Source organism: Myotis daubentonii, chromosome 3, assembly GCF_963259705.1.
Source record: "Myotis daubentonii chromosome 3, mMyoDau2.1, whole genome shotgun sequence".
In the NCBI taxonomy this organism is placed as follows: domain Eukaryota; kingdom Metazoa; phylum Chordata; class Mammalia; order Chiroptera; family Vespertilionidae; genus Myotis; species Myotis daubentonii.
Window position 1 is genome coordinate 217397045 of NC_081842.1, and position 12093 is coordinate 217409137.

The following is a 12093-nucleotide window of genomic DNA, read 5'->3' on the forward strand; positions in this document are numbered from 1 at the left end:
GGTGCTGCGGTCTTTGGTCCGGCACTGAGGGGTGCGGTCTCCCTGCCCCCACTCCCCGGGGCGCAGTGCCTTGCAGGGCCCCCTGGCCTTGCAGTGGGTTGGGGAGGAGTGAGTAGGGCAGGCCCTCTGCCTTTGAACCTGGGGCTTGGGGCTCCGGGACTGGACCTGCCCTGGCCCGGGCAGGCCTTTCTCTGCACTCTGGACACCCTCCTGGAGTCCCCTGTCTGGAGGTGTGCGTGCGGGACTCACCTCTGAGTGACAACTGAAGAAGCTGTGCAGCCGGGCTCTGAGCCCAGCCCAGACCAGGTGTGAGCATGCGTGTGCATGTGTGAGCATGCGTGTGCACGCGTGAGCATGTACGAGCATGCGTGTGCATGCGTGTGCATGGGGGGGTAGCATCCCAAAGGCACCTGTGGACCCAGCCCAGGTTGTGAATGTGGAGCCAAGGAGGGTGTTGAGGGGGTGCAGGGGAGTGAAGGCACCTCTTCACCAGGGCATGCCCATGGGGTGGGCAGCTCTTCTGGCCCCGGCTCTGGCCAGCCAGGGCCCCAGGTTCCCACGGCCCGAACCACCTGCGGGCAGGGGCCCAGGGAAGGGTGCCCAGCACCGAGGCTGTCGGTCCCAGGCCTCACCTTTACTAAATGCCCATCCCTGGCCCTTCCCTCCCCTCCCCTCCCCCTCCTGACCTTCAAGGAGGCTCTGGAGTAGGGCGGGATGCCGCTGTCATACTTTCCAGAAACGATGCCGCAGGCCAGAGGGGACCAGGTCATGGCACCCACTCCTGCAGGAGGAAAGCCAGGCGAGGTCATGCCCTGGGCCCCCAGGTGGGGTGAGGGCGGCGGGGGGCGAGTGTGTGTGTGTGTGAAGTGCAGGGCGGTGCAGGGGCAGGGACTGGGGGAGGGGGTGCAGGGGCGGGCACTGGGGAGGGCGGTGCAGGGTGGGGACTGGGGGAGGGGGTGCAGGGCGGGGACTGGGGAGGGGGTGCAGGGTGGGGACTGGGGAGGGGGTGCAGGGTGGGGACTGGGGAGGGGTGCAGGGCGGGGACTGGGGGAGGGCGGGGCAGGGGCGGGGAGTGGGTGCAGGGCGGGGACTGGGGGAGGGGGTGCAGGGCGGGGACTGGGGAGGGGTGCAGGCGGGGCGCCCACCGATCTTGTGGAAGAGCTCGGGCAGCTGCACCTCCACCTTCTCGCGCTGGAACATGTGGTACTCCGCCTGCTCGCAGATGGGCGGGATCAGGTTGAACTGCCGGGCCACCGAGTAGGCTTCCTGAGGGCGCAGAAGGCACGTTGGGCCCCGCCCGGCAGCGGGTGCGGGGCCGCCGGGCAGCAGGGAGGACGCACGGGCCTCCCAGGGAAGGACCGCCACCTGCCCCTCCCCCTCGCAGCGATCCTGGGCCCCTGTTAGGTCCGGCCCTGCAGTGGGAAAGGGGTGGCTGAAGGGACTGAGGGGCTTGGCTTCTGGCATTCCTGGCCACGTGGCCTGGGGCCGGGCTCACCCCCTGGGCCTCAGTTTCCCCATCTGTCCTGAGGGTCAAATGAGCAGCGGTGTTGGCCGCCCTCAGACCGCGCCTGGCCCAGGGGCACATCAGGGCTGCCTGTCGGGGCTACTGCTTTGGTCGTCACTCCAGGGCCCTGGACCCGGGGGGGTGGCTCGGGCAGAAAATGGAGGGTGAGTGGCCGCATCTGCCCATTTCTGGAACTTGGAGCTTAAGGCCTCAACCCCGCAGACCAGACTGTGGTGAGCCAGGGCTGATGTCCGCAGACAGACCTCGGGGAAGCCCTGCGTGCCAGCCTGGGAGACTCAGTTCTCCTGTCTGGGAAATGGGGAGAAGGCGCTGGTGGCTCCAGAGGATGCTGGTGGCTCCTTGGTGCCGAGAGCTGGGTGCCCGGGCCCGAGGCGGCTGTCCGCGGGGCTGCGGGCCTCTGCCAAGAGCTTCGCACCTGCTCTCGGGTCCCCCCCAGAACAGCCTCCCGGAGGTCCTCCTCACCACAGGGGAGTGAGCCCATCTTAACCCAGGTCAGCCCCACCCCCACCCCGAGCTGAGACCAAGACCCCCCGCACGTCATAGCACCTGTGCCATTGGACCCACAGCCCGGAACCCGCCGGAGCCCAGGACTGGGACCTCCCTCCGCAGAGTGGGCAGGAGCCCACGCGTGCACGCACCCCGGAGGCCGCCGTACCATGATCTCCATGGAGCTCCAGCGCGACGTGCCCCAGTACATGGCCATCCCCTGGTTGATGACGTGGGTCATGGCGCGCACGGTCTCTGTCAGGAGAGAAGGGGAAGCGGCAGGTTGGGGGGTGGCGGGGGCCCGGGGCCCAGCGGGGGGCATTCTGCAAACACAGGCGCGCCGGGAGCAGGGCAGGGTGCCGCAGAGACGTCTTGCAAGCTCTGTACTTCCTGGCTCCCAGGTCGGGGTGCGGGGATCCGGGGCGACAGAAAAAAGTGGACCTGCTCCAAGCAATTGGTCTTTTTTTTTTTTTTTAAATCCTCACCCGAGGATATTTTTCCATTGATTTTTAGAGAGAGTGGAAGAGAGGGAAAGACAGAGGAACATTGATGTGAGAGAAACACATCGATGGGTTGCCTCCTGCACGCGCCCTGACCAGGGCCTGGGCCGGGGAGGAGCCTGCCACCGAGGTACGTGCCCTTGACCAGAATCCAACCCGGGACCCTTCTGTCCATAGGTGGACACTCTATCCACTGAGCCACACCGGCCAGGGCCAAGCAATTGGTCTTGAAAATGACTTCCCCCGGTAGGTACAGGCCTTATGGGGTCTTTGAGAGACGGGTGGTGGGTGGCCTGGGTGCTTCTGTGTCAGGTTAGAAGGGTTGTGGGGGGAGATCGAAGGGTGTGATGCCAGTCTAGAGAGGCTCTCTAGTTCCAGGAGGGACCAGGGACTGACCCCCCAGGCAGAGCCAGGTAGGGATTAAGGTCACAGCCAGATTGGCAGGAGGCAGCAGAGGTAAACGCAGTGTTGGCCTGTTTCTGGGCGGCTGCTCCGGGCTCTCCCCAGTCCCCCTGGGAGCTGCAGAATTGGAGGGTGAAGGGACGGTGGCATCTGCAGGGACAGAGGGCGCAGGGCCCTGGGTGGCCCAGAAGAGCTAGAGGAGACAGGGGCAGCCCAGCCTGTCTGGGCCAGGCCCCTGCTTTGCACACCAGCCCCCTCCAGGCTGGAGTGTGTCCCTGGCACAGGGTGGCTTCTGCTCCTGGTGCCATGGGGGCCTGGGGGGACCCTCCTGGGGAGGCCCGAGGCTGCAGCGGGACGTCAAGGTCTCCACCAAAGACCCGGCAGCGAGAATCCCGTGTCCTAGGACCTCAGCCGCGGAGACCGGCCTTGCTTTTAAACGGGGAGACCCCCCCCCCGCCCCCGCCCCGGCTCCTCAGGAGAGGTTCTGGGAGGTGAAACCTGCCGCTCTCCTTCCGGGGCTGCCTCAGCTCGTGGGGATGTTGTCGTTTTTGAAACAGAACCCGGCCTCACATTTCTCAGTTCTAACGTCTCAGTGTCGCGGGGGGAGGCCGCTCCCCAGATGCCTCCCAGGCCCCATACAGTGCTTGCAAGTCCGGGCGGCGTGGGAAGTGGAGCCGACAAACAGTGTTTCTAAAACTGAGCGAGACGCGGGCCCCTGGCCGAGGGCCCCTTTCAGGAGAAGGCGGCGGTGGCTGGGCTCCTGGGGTGGCCGTCTCTGTGGGCGCGGAGACCCCCTCAAAACTCACACCTGGGCGTCCACACCTGCAGGCCGAGCCCCATCCTCCCTCCCGTCCCAGGGAGAGGAGCTGGCTGGCAGGGAGCCCGGACCCCCGGACGCCCCAGACTCCCCTGGGCCACCCTTTTGCTGACACCGGTCGACGTGGAAGACAACAGTGTCGGTTGGAGGGGCTTGAGGGTCCCCACCCGCGCCCTGAGCCCCGTGCCGGCCGGCCGGGCGCCCCGTCGGGCTCTTTAGAAACACTCTCGGGGGACCTGCAGCCATGCAGCACGAGCGCCCCTTCCTCTCAGCCACGGCGCAGGCCCACATGCTGCAGAGGAAGCCCAGGCGCCCCGTCCCCAGCCTGGCTCCCGGCCGCTCCCCCCTGACGAGGGGCCGCGCGATGCAGGGCCCTTCCATGCAGAGGGCAGGCCGCTGAGCCTGCGGTCACGGCCACGCGGTAGCCCCAGAGCCCGGGGCGGCCCTGACGGCGGGTGCCCTGGGCCCAGGCTGCTGGGTTCCCGGAGGGTCCCAGGTGGTGGCAGGCGGGCATGGAGCCCACACCCGGGACCATGGTGCCCTCACACGGACCATGGCGCTCTGCCCTCTGCCCAAGTGTGATGTCAGTGCCCCAGACACAGGGACAGCGAGGGGCCTGTCCTGCGCCTCAATATTTAATGCTGCCGAACAAATCCTTGCAGCTGCTGCCAAGACCCCTGGCATCTCTTGCCGTGTCACAAATAATACATGGGAGGGGTCAGGTGGCAGTGCCAGTTGGCAGGCAGGAGCCCTGCCACCGTGGAACTCAGCCCAGGCCCCCGGGAGGCTGTGGCCTGCCGTGGTGTGGGGTCCTGGGGCCAGAGGCTGCCCGGGTCTCGAGTTTCCCGGCTCATGAGGGGGTCCTTCCAGGGGGACAATGTTCCATTCCAGTGCGGAGTCAGGCCACACAGGAAGGGGTGAGTGGCAGGTGGCCAGCCCTCCCAGGGATACGAGCACCATGCCCGCCAGGACGCTCACGGAGGAGCCAGGCGCTGTGGGCGCAGCTTGCATGGGGTTCATGGCTTCTGGTTGGGGCAGGAGCTTAGCAAACATGAATTACGGAGAAGAGAAGACTTGTGGAGGCCACACACTCCGGGATCCCCGATGTGTTTGCTCCGGTGGGACCCTGGCCTCCCCCAGCCTGCCCCGGCCCACCCAGCGCCAAGGTTTAGGCCCTGATCGCAGCATCCCCCGCTCAGGCGGGCCCGCGGCCGCCCCAGGACCTCCGCAGCGCCAGGCGGGGGGCGGGCATGCACAGAGGGCGGGAGAATGAAGGACAGCGGCCGGTGGGTGTCGGGCACTGAGTTTCCCTTCTGCATTTTATGGAGGAGTTTGTCTTGGGGGAGAGAGTCGTGTAAATAAAACCACTGCCTCATAAAATGCAGCTCAGACACAGGTCAATGGCCGGCGAGGGTACTAGGTACCTTCTATGATGAATGTCCTGGACTTGGAGGAACTAAATGGGTCCCCTGGTGATAAAAGAAAGATTTAGAGACCAGAGTCGACAGCTGTGGGAACACGGGGGGGGGGGGGGGGGCGCGGGAGGGAGGCACAAATCACTTCCGCAGAATTCGCGTTAAAACCCCACGCACATATATATGTACACACGTGCACACACGGTGTACATATATACACACATATGTCAACAAATGAGGGAAGAATAACTGAACACGACCTAACGTTCCAAGTCCCCGAAGCAGGAGGCTGAGGGAGATGGGAGGGGAGACCGCGGGAGGCGAAAGAATAATTAAGCGCCTAAGAAACTAAAGCCGCTCTGCGCAGCCTGCGTGTCTTTTCTCCTCGAAGGAGCCGAGCGCAAGAGGGAGGCCTCGGGGAAGGTGATGGAAAGGAGGAGCAGTTGCAAAGAGCCATCATCTTGTGACCCCACTGAGCTGCAAACTCTTAACAGCCGGGAGGGGAGAGCATGCCACAGCCCCGAACCCCGGACGGGGACCCAGGTGCGCCCGGTGCCCCCGGCTGGGGGGTGGGGGGCGTCTGGGGCCGAGCTCAGGCCTCCCTGCCCGCTCTCTCCACCCCAAAGGCCTGGCGTCCCCTCCCCGCTGGCCTGGGTGCCCAGCGGGGCCTGTGCCGAGGCCCTCAAGCCTCAGGGTAGGACCTCCGGGTCAGCCGACGGAGAACCCACCTTCCATGGGCGTGTTGGGGTCCGGGCGGTTGGCAAACACCACGTCCACGTACTCGAGCTGCAGCCGCTCCAGGGAGGCCTTCAGACCTGGGAGGAGTGAGAGGGAGGGTCACTGTCGTCACAGATTGCCGGGGCCGCCGCCCGAGCCAGAGGTGGGAGGGAGAGGCGGGCAGTTGGGGGCCGTGGAGGCCAGGGGAGAGGCCAATGTCCTGCGCTGGGATGTGGGGGGACCGTCCCGGGTCTCCTGTGGCCCGTGGGGTGACAGGGAGGGAGGGGCAGCACGTGTGGCGCCCACCACACCCAAGGCCGAGGGCGTCTGAGACGCACCAGTCGTGACCCTGCACCCGGCGGGGTCAGAGCAGAGCTGGAGTGGGTGCTGGGCTGGGGCAGCGGTGGCCAGGCACCCCAGTCATCTGTTAGTGGATGAACATGAGGAGGACAGAAAAGGCAGGAGACACGGAAAATACAGTGGAAGAGGGTGGCGCTGGCTGACCCGTCCCTGTGCTCCGGGCGCTGAGCCCCTCGGGCGGGTCTGACATCCACCCTCGCCTGGGTGCTCCCCATTCCCGGGGGGGCCCCCAGGGGCGGTGCTCTCCCTGAGCCGCCTCAGAGGCCTGGGGAAGTGACTCCCGATCAGCACTGAATGGAAAGCCAGGCCTGTCTGTGCCCTGCCCGGAGGCCACACCGTCCCTCCCAGGGCGACACAGGCCCCACCCTGCCCACACCCCTGCCCTCCCTGGGGACACGGAGGAGCGGGTGTCCCCAGGCCCGGGGCTGTGCTTATCGGGAGGGGTGGGTGTGCACCCTCCGTTGTGCACCCAGGGAGGACCCCGGGGCTCAGGGCCGCTCACCTTCTATGATGTGCTTCCGGGAGAGGCCCCTCTCGGTCTCCGCTCTGAAAAACAGGCCCACAGCGTGTGAGGGTGACGGCGGTGTGGGGTGTGGATGATGCAAACGTTGGGCAAAAAGGGAGGTCAGCAGGCGTCACTTCAGGGTGGAAACCAGGAGGCCAGCGGGGCGCTCCCCCAGGCGTGGCGGGGGTGTGGGGGGAGGGGGACCCAGGCTGCTCCTGGCCATCCTGGGGAGGGGGCGGCCTTGCGGGGGGGGGGGTTCCTGTTTTTCAATCTGTTCTTCTGCTTGGCGTGGATTTTTTTAAAGATTAAGAATGAACCATATCCCGGTCAGGGCACATGTCCGGGTTACAGGCTCGATCCCCAGCGGGGAGCGTGCAGGAGGCAGCCGATCCATGATTCTCTCCCATCACTGATGTTTCTCTCTCTCTCTCCCTCTCCCTTCCTCTCTGAAATCAATAAACGTGTATTTTAAAGAATGAACCACGTTTGTAATTCCCAGCCCCCGAGAGAGAACATGGGAGACTCCCGGAGGCTGGGAGGGGTGCTGAGGCCCAGGGAATGTCGGGGTTTGGACAGTTCACCAATTGTCTGTTTCCCAGGAGTTTTAGAACGCTACCTTGGTGATCAGAAAAAAAGAACAATCCACGAGTGTGAACATAAGAACTAAACAAGGTTTGGATAAAGACAGACCCGGCCGAAGCCGCTTTTCAGGAACTTGACCTCCCTTCGTAGGGAAGGGCGCCAGGGCAGACGGCGGCACCAAAGCCAGGCCCCCGCGTCAGCACCAGGGGACAGGGAGCGGCAAGGGCCTGGCTTCTGCGTGTCCCCCCCTTCCCTCCCCCCGCCCCCCAGGAGCCTCCTCAGCCAGGGGAGTGGGCTGGGCTCGGGCTGCGGCCCCGGACCTGCCGCGCGAGCGTCACCTACTTTCCTCCCCAGAAGATCTTGGTGGTGACGACCAGGCTGGACCGTCTGTGGACAGAGCAGGAGGAGGGTGTTACTGCACGTGGTCCCGTGGGGTCCTCCCACCCTTCTCACCGGGGAGCGCTGGGTGAAATAGGGTGCCCGTCATTCAGTCATCGCTGCGTCGAGCCTGGACCCTGGGCTCCGTGAGGCGTCAGGAGACAACCCATGGGTGCAACTAATTAACCACGTGGGTGCAGCTCCCCAACCCGTGGGTGTAACTAACTAACCACGTGGGTGCAGCTCCCCAACCCGTGGGTGTAACTAACTAACCACATGGGTGCAACTAACCAACATGGACCCACAGGGCGGCTATGGGGCCCAAGGGAGACGGCCCAGAGGGGGGGGACGTCTGGTAGAGGGGTCTCGGGAGAATGCAGGGGGACACAGCTCAGGGGATGGGAGCAGGTTGAGGGAGGGGTGGGGACGGAGTCTCAAGGCCCAGTGTGGGGCCGGGGCCACGGGAGGCTCAGGGGCCAAGGGCGGCAGGAGCCGAGGATGAAGGACGGGGGGCAAGCTTCCCGCTGACACTGTCAGAAGAGCTGTGGGGACGGTGGCGGGGGGGGGGCATTGAGGGAGGGGAGGCTGGGGTGTGAGGGGGACTCGGGGATGCCGGCTGGGGTGCTGAGAGCCCAGGGGTGGGACGTGGGAAGGACGCTGTTTTCCTGCTTTAAGCCTATGTGAACCAAACGGGGCCCCGTGCCTGTCCTGAGGGGCAGGTGAGGGTGAGTGACCTGAGGCTGTGCCCTCCCCCACGGCCCTCGGGACACAGGTCCTCGAAGCCACAAGCGCGGGCACAGCTTCCCCGGCGGGCGGGGGTGACCCGGTGCTCCTGTCTCCACCGAGACATCATCGGGGACTTGCGACCGCGAGCGACCTCCTTTCACTAGGGACCCAGAAGGGACTTGGGGATCAATTAGAGCCACAAGGACACACTTTGGGGGGGGGAGGGGCGTCAGCCGTGTGTGTCGGGCAGGAGGGAGGCCTGGCTTTACCGCAGCTTCTGGGATTCCTGGAAACAGCCGCTCGGGCCACCGGCTGTGTCCGCCCCGGTGAGGCTGGGGCTGCGGCGGGGGTCCTGCCCTGCCCCCGGGCCCGGCTCAGAGGGGGTGCGGGTCCTGACCTGCCCCCCGGGGCCCGGCTCAGAGGGGCTGCGGCGGGGGTCCTGCCCTGCCCCCGGGGCCCAGCTCAGAGGGGGTGCGGGTCCTGACCTGCCCCCCGGGGCCCGGCTCAGAGGGGGTGCGGGTCCTGAGGTGAAGGCGGTCTTAGGAGCCACCACTTCCCGGGGGAGTGGGCTGTGAAGGCCTGGCCCCGGGCTGGGTGGTGTCTGAGCCTCGGGACAGCCCGACCAGGAGGTGGGACAGCGGTCCCTGTCCAGGGGACTGGCCCCTCTCCTCTCGGCACCACCCCTGCGGCACCCAGGGCTGCAAGTTCCCACGGCAGCTCTGCTTGGCCTCACCCAGTCAGCCTTGTCCCCGGGACCCTGGCCCTCTGAACCGCGCGTCAGGGGGAGGGGCAGATGGGGGTGCGGGCCCCCGCTGGCTCCCTCTCCAGCAGAGACGCCACCTGGGAGAACGGAATTTGCACCCCCCCTCACCACAGCCCCTGGCTCCTTGGGGGCGGCCACCCCCAGTGAACCTGGCTCCCTGGAGAAAGCTCTGGGCTGCCTCATTCCGGGACAGCCTTCCCTTCCCCATGAGAGAGATTCTGGGGCTTGCAGGTCTTAGAAAGATGGCGAGGAGACCACCCCGGGCACGCCCCTGGTGACAGGACGGGACCGCGGGGACCAGGCCACGCTCGCCCGGGGAGGCCTGCCCACCCAATCCCAGCCCAGAGCGCGCCTGCCTCTCACGGAGCCCCCTCCCCGCCCCTGCTCCCCCAGGCTCTCCCCCCGCCCCCCATGTTGGCCCTGGACACAGACCACAGAGAGGGCAGGCACTACCTCCATCCCTTCTTCTTAATGATGTTCCCGAGAACCACCTCCGCCCTGCAAGAAAGGTCAGACACGGAGATGTCATTAAGCCACAGAAGCGCCCACCCGCCCACGGACAGCTGGCCACCTGGTCCCCGAGGGAAAGGTCATGGGGCCAGGAGCCAGCCGGCCCCCGAGGCTCGGGCAGCTCATCCAGGGACAGGCGTGGCTGCTGTGCCCCCACAAAGGGGCGTGGCACGTGTCCCTACGCCTGGTCCGGGCCGCAGCGCTCTGGCCCATAGGCAAGGCCGGCGGCACCCGGTGGCCGGGCCACGGGAAATTCACCGGGAAGACACCCGCCACGTGACGTGGGCGGAGCTTCCAGACAGGAAGGTTTTTGTGTGTTTGTTAATCCTCATTCGAGGGCATTTTTCCCGTTGATTTTGAGAGTGGAAGGAGGGAGAGAAAGGGGAGAGAGGAAGAGAGGCACACCCACTAGCTGCCCCAACCAGGCCGGGGATGGACCTGCAACCCAGGTACGTGCCCTGGCCTGGGAATCGAACCCAAGACCCTTCGGGGTGTGGGTGGACACTCTAACCACTGAGACACAGCGGCCAGGGCCAGACAAGCATGTTTCTAAAAGTTAAATTATTCATCTTGTTTTCAGAGACAACCGACTGGGACTCAGGGCCAGGGCGGGGTTCTGACAGAGCGCTTGCAGGCGTGTGTGCGTGTGCATGTGTGTGCATGTGCTCCTCTGGTCTCCTGAGTTTGGATGAGACAGTGGCCTTGCTGGCCCCTGTCCGCTGTTGGACGCCCCCCCGGGCCCTGCACCAAACTCAGGCGGCGGCCTCATGGGCACTGTTCCGGCCCGCGTGGCGCTGCAGTGATGGACTCCTGACTTTAGTTTTTGACTTTTAAGGACGTTTTGCTTGCAGCAAAGTGTTCCTGAGTGAAAGCCGCCAGGGGAGGCTGAGCCGTGCGCAGCGCTCCCTTCAATAGAAGGCTGAGTCACGCACTCAGGAGGAATGGCTCTCGCCGGCAAGCTGCTTGGCAGAGTCTGAGAGCTCTCCGCTCGCGGTCAGGATGCTCAGAAGGGCGCTCAGCCCGGCCTCCTCCTCAGCCCGGGTCCCTCACTGGTGGGACGAAGGTCAGGAAAGGACGGAGAGAGAAAAGCAGCCGTGGGCCTGGCTCACAGGCACTGTAGACAGTTAGCCAAAGCCTGTAGCCCGTGGCCATGAACTTGGTAAGGTTGGCGCCATCCCAGAAGCCCTGCAGCTCTGGGAAGCGCCCAAATTAGCAACGGCATGAGAGGGGGGGACTCAGCAAGCTACGCGACTGGCACTTGGTTAGCGAGAGGGACAGCGCCGGGCCCCTGCCCGCTGGAGCCGCCTGGCAGCCCCGGGCCCCGGGCAGCTCCTCCCTGCCTGTCCTTTGGCGCAGCGCCCCGTCCCCGTGTGGGTGGCTGTGGGCACCGAGGCCCTGATGGGGGGGAGTGGGCAGGTTCAGAGGCGGGGGGAGTGGAGGGCAGGGCGGTGGCTCCGGGGGCAGCGACAAGCCCCGGAAGCGCTCCCCGAGTCCTTGGCTTCTACATGGGCTTCTAGGAGGCCCCGCAGCTGCTGGGACCCAGTGTGCTCGTCCGGAGCTGCTGGGACCCAGTGTGCTCGTCCGGAGCTGCCCAGCCTGGGTGTCCCCTAACCGGGGAAGTGAGACTGACGCAGTGTGGCTGCCGTGAACTGTGTGCACCGGGGCTGGGCCGTCTGCAGGGGGCGGCACAGAGCTGCCCCCAGGAGCCCTCGTGCAGGGCCGGGTGCAGGCCGGGGCGCTCAGAGCCTGGGGGGGGGGGGGGCTGTGGGGCGGCTTCCGCATTGGGCCTCCCCGCCTCTGACCTTCAGGGAGCTCATCGGTCTGGAAAGCGTTTCACTGTGATGGGCAGCGGCTGCCCGTTTGGAGGGGCAGTGAGCTGCTGACGGGGGTTGGGGGAGGTTGGGGGGTCCCAGTGGAGGCCTCCAGGGCTGTGAGATCCAGACCCTGGGCCAGGACTTGAGTCGAGGCCCCGCGGCTTTGGCGCTGGGACAGGCTGTGGAGACACCCCAAGCCCCGCGGCAGGTGCAGGCCCGGAGGTGCCCCCGGCCCCGGCTGAGGGCATGCGGCTCGTGCAGGCGGGAGGGGCGGAGGGAGGGGAAAGAGCCAGCAGATGACTTCACAAGCAAAGCTGCCTTTGGAGCCCGAGGCAGGAGAGCGGATGGTTTGATTACAGCCGGTCCTAAGCCCAGGCCAGCGGCCAGGCCGAGCAGCGCTTTTACATAATTGAGTAGCGAGTCCATTGCCAGGACGGGAGTGCCTCCTGCAGCGCGGGGCTGGCCAGCTCCTGCGCCAGCCCCAGACCGGCTTCCGCGGCCCTCGCTGCGCCATTAGGAGGTGAAGATGTCAAGAGGGTGAGGGGCCGCGGGCACGGCGGGGGAGCCGGTGACAGCTTCATCTCGGCCCTCGC

The 12093-nt window shown here is 66.1% G+C and overlaps 1 protein-coding gene across 8 annotated transcripts in view; it reads right to left on the reverse strand.

Annotated features, from left to right (window-relative positions):
• Positions 1-12093, reverse strand: part of KCNAB2 (potassium voltage-gated channel subfamily A regulatory beta subunit 2) — a 62063-nt gene that overhangs the window by 3712 nt on the left and 46258 nt on the right. For 5 of the 8 annotated variants that reach the window (XM_059691493.1, XM_059691498.1, XM_059691495.1 and 2 more), the window contains 8 exons: positions 9630-9674; positions 7652-7696; positions 6725-6768; positions 5874-5960; positions 5155-5199; positions 2181-2266; positions 1146-1266; positions 687-781 (listed from right to left, as the gene is read on the reverse strand). In XM_059691493.1, the coding sequence (XP_059547476.1) occupies positions 687-781; positions 1146-1266; positions 2181-2266; positions 5155-5199; positions 5874-5960; positions 6725-6768; positions 7652-7696; positions 9630-9674 (568 nt within the window). The remainder of the gene's footprint in view (positions 1-686; positions 782-1145; positions 1267-2180; positions 2267-5154; positions 5200-5873; positions 5961-6724; positions 6769-7651; positions 7697-9629; positions 9675-12093) is intronic. The other 3 variants (XM_059691496.1, XM_059691497.1, XM_059691501.1) reach the window with 1 other exon arrangement.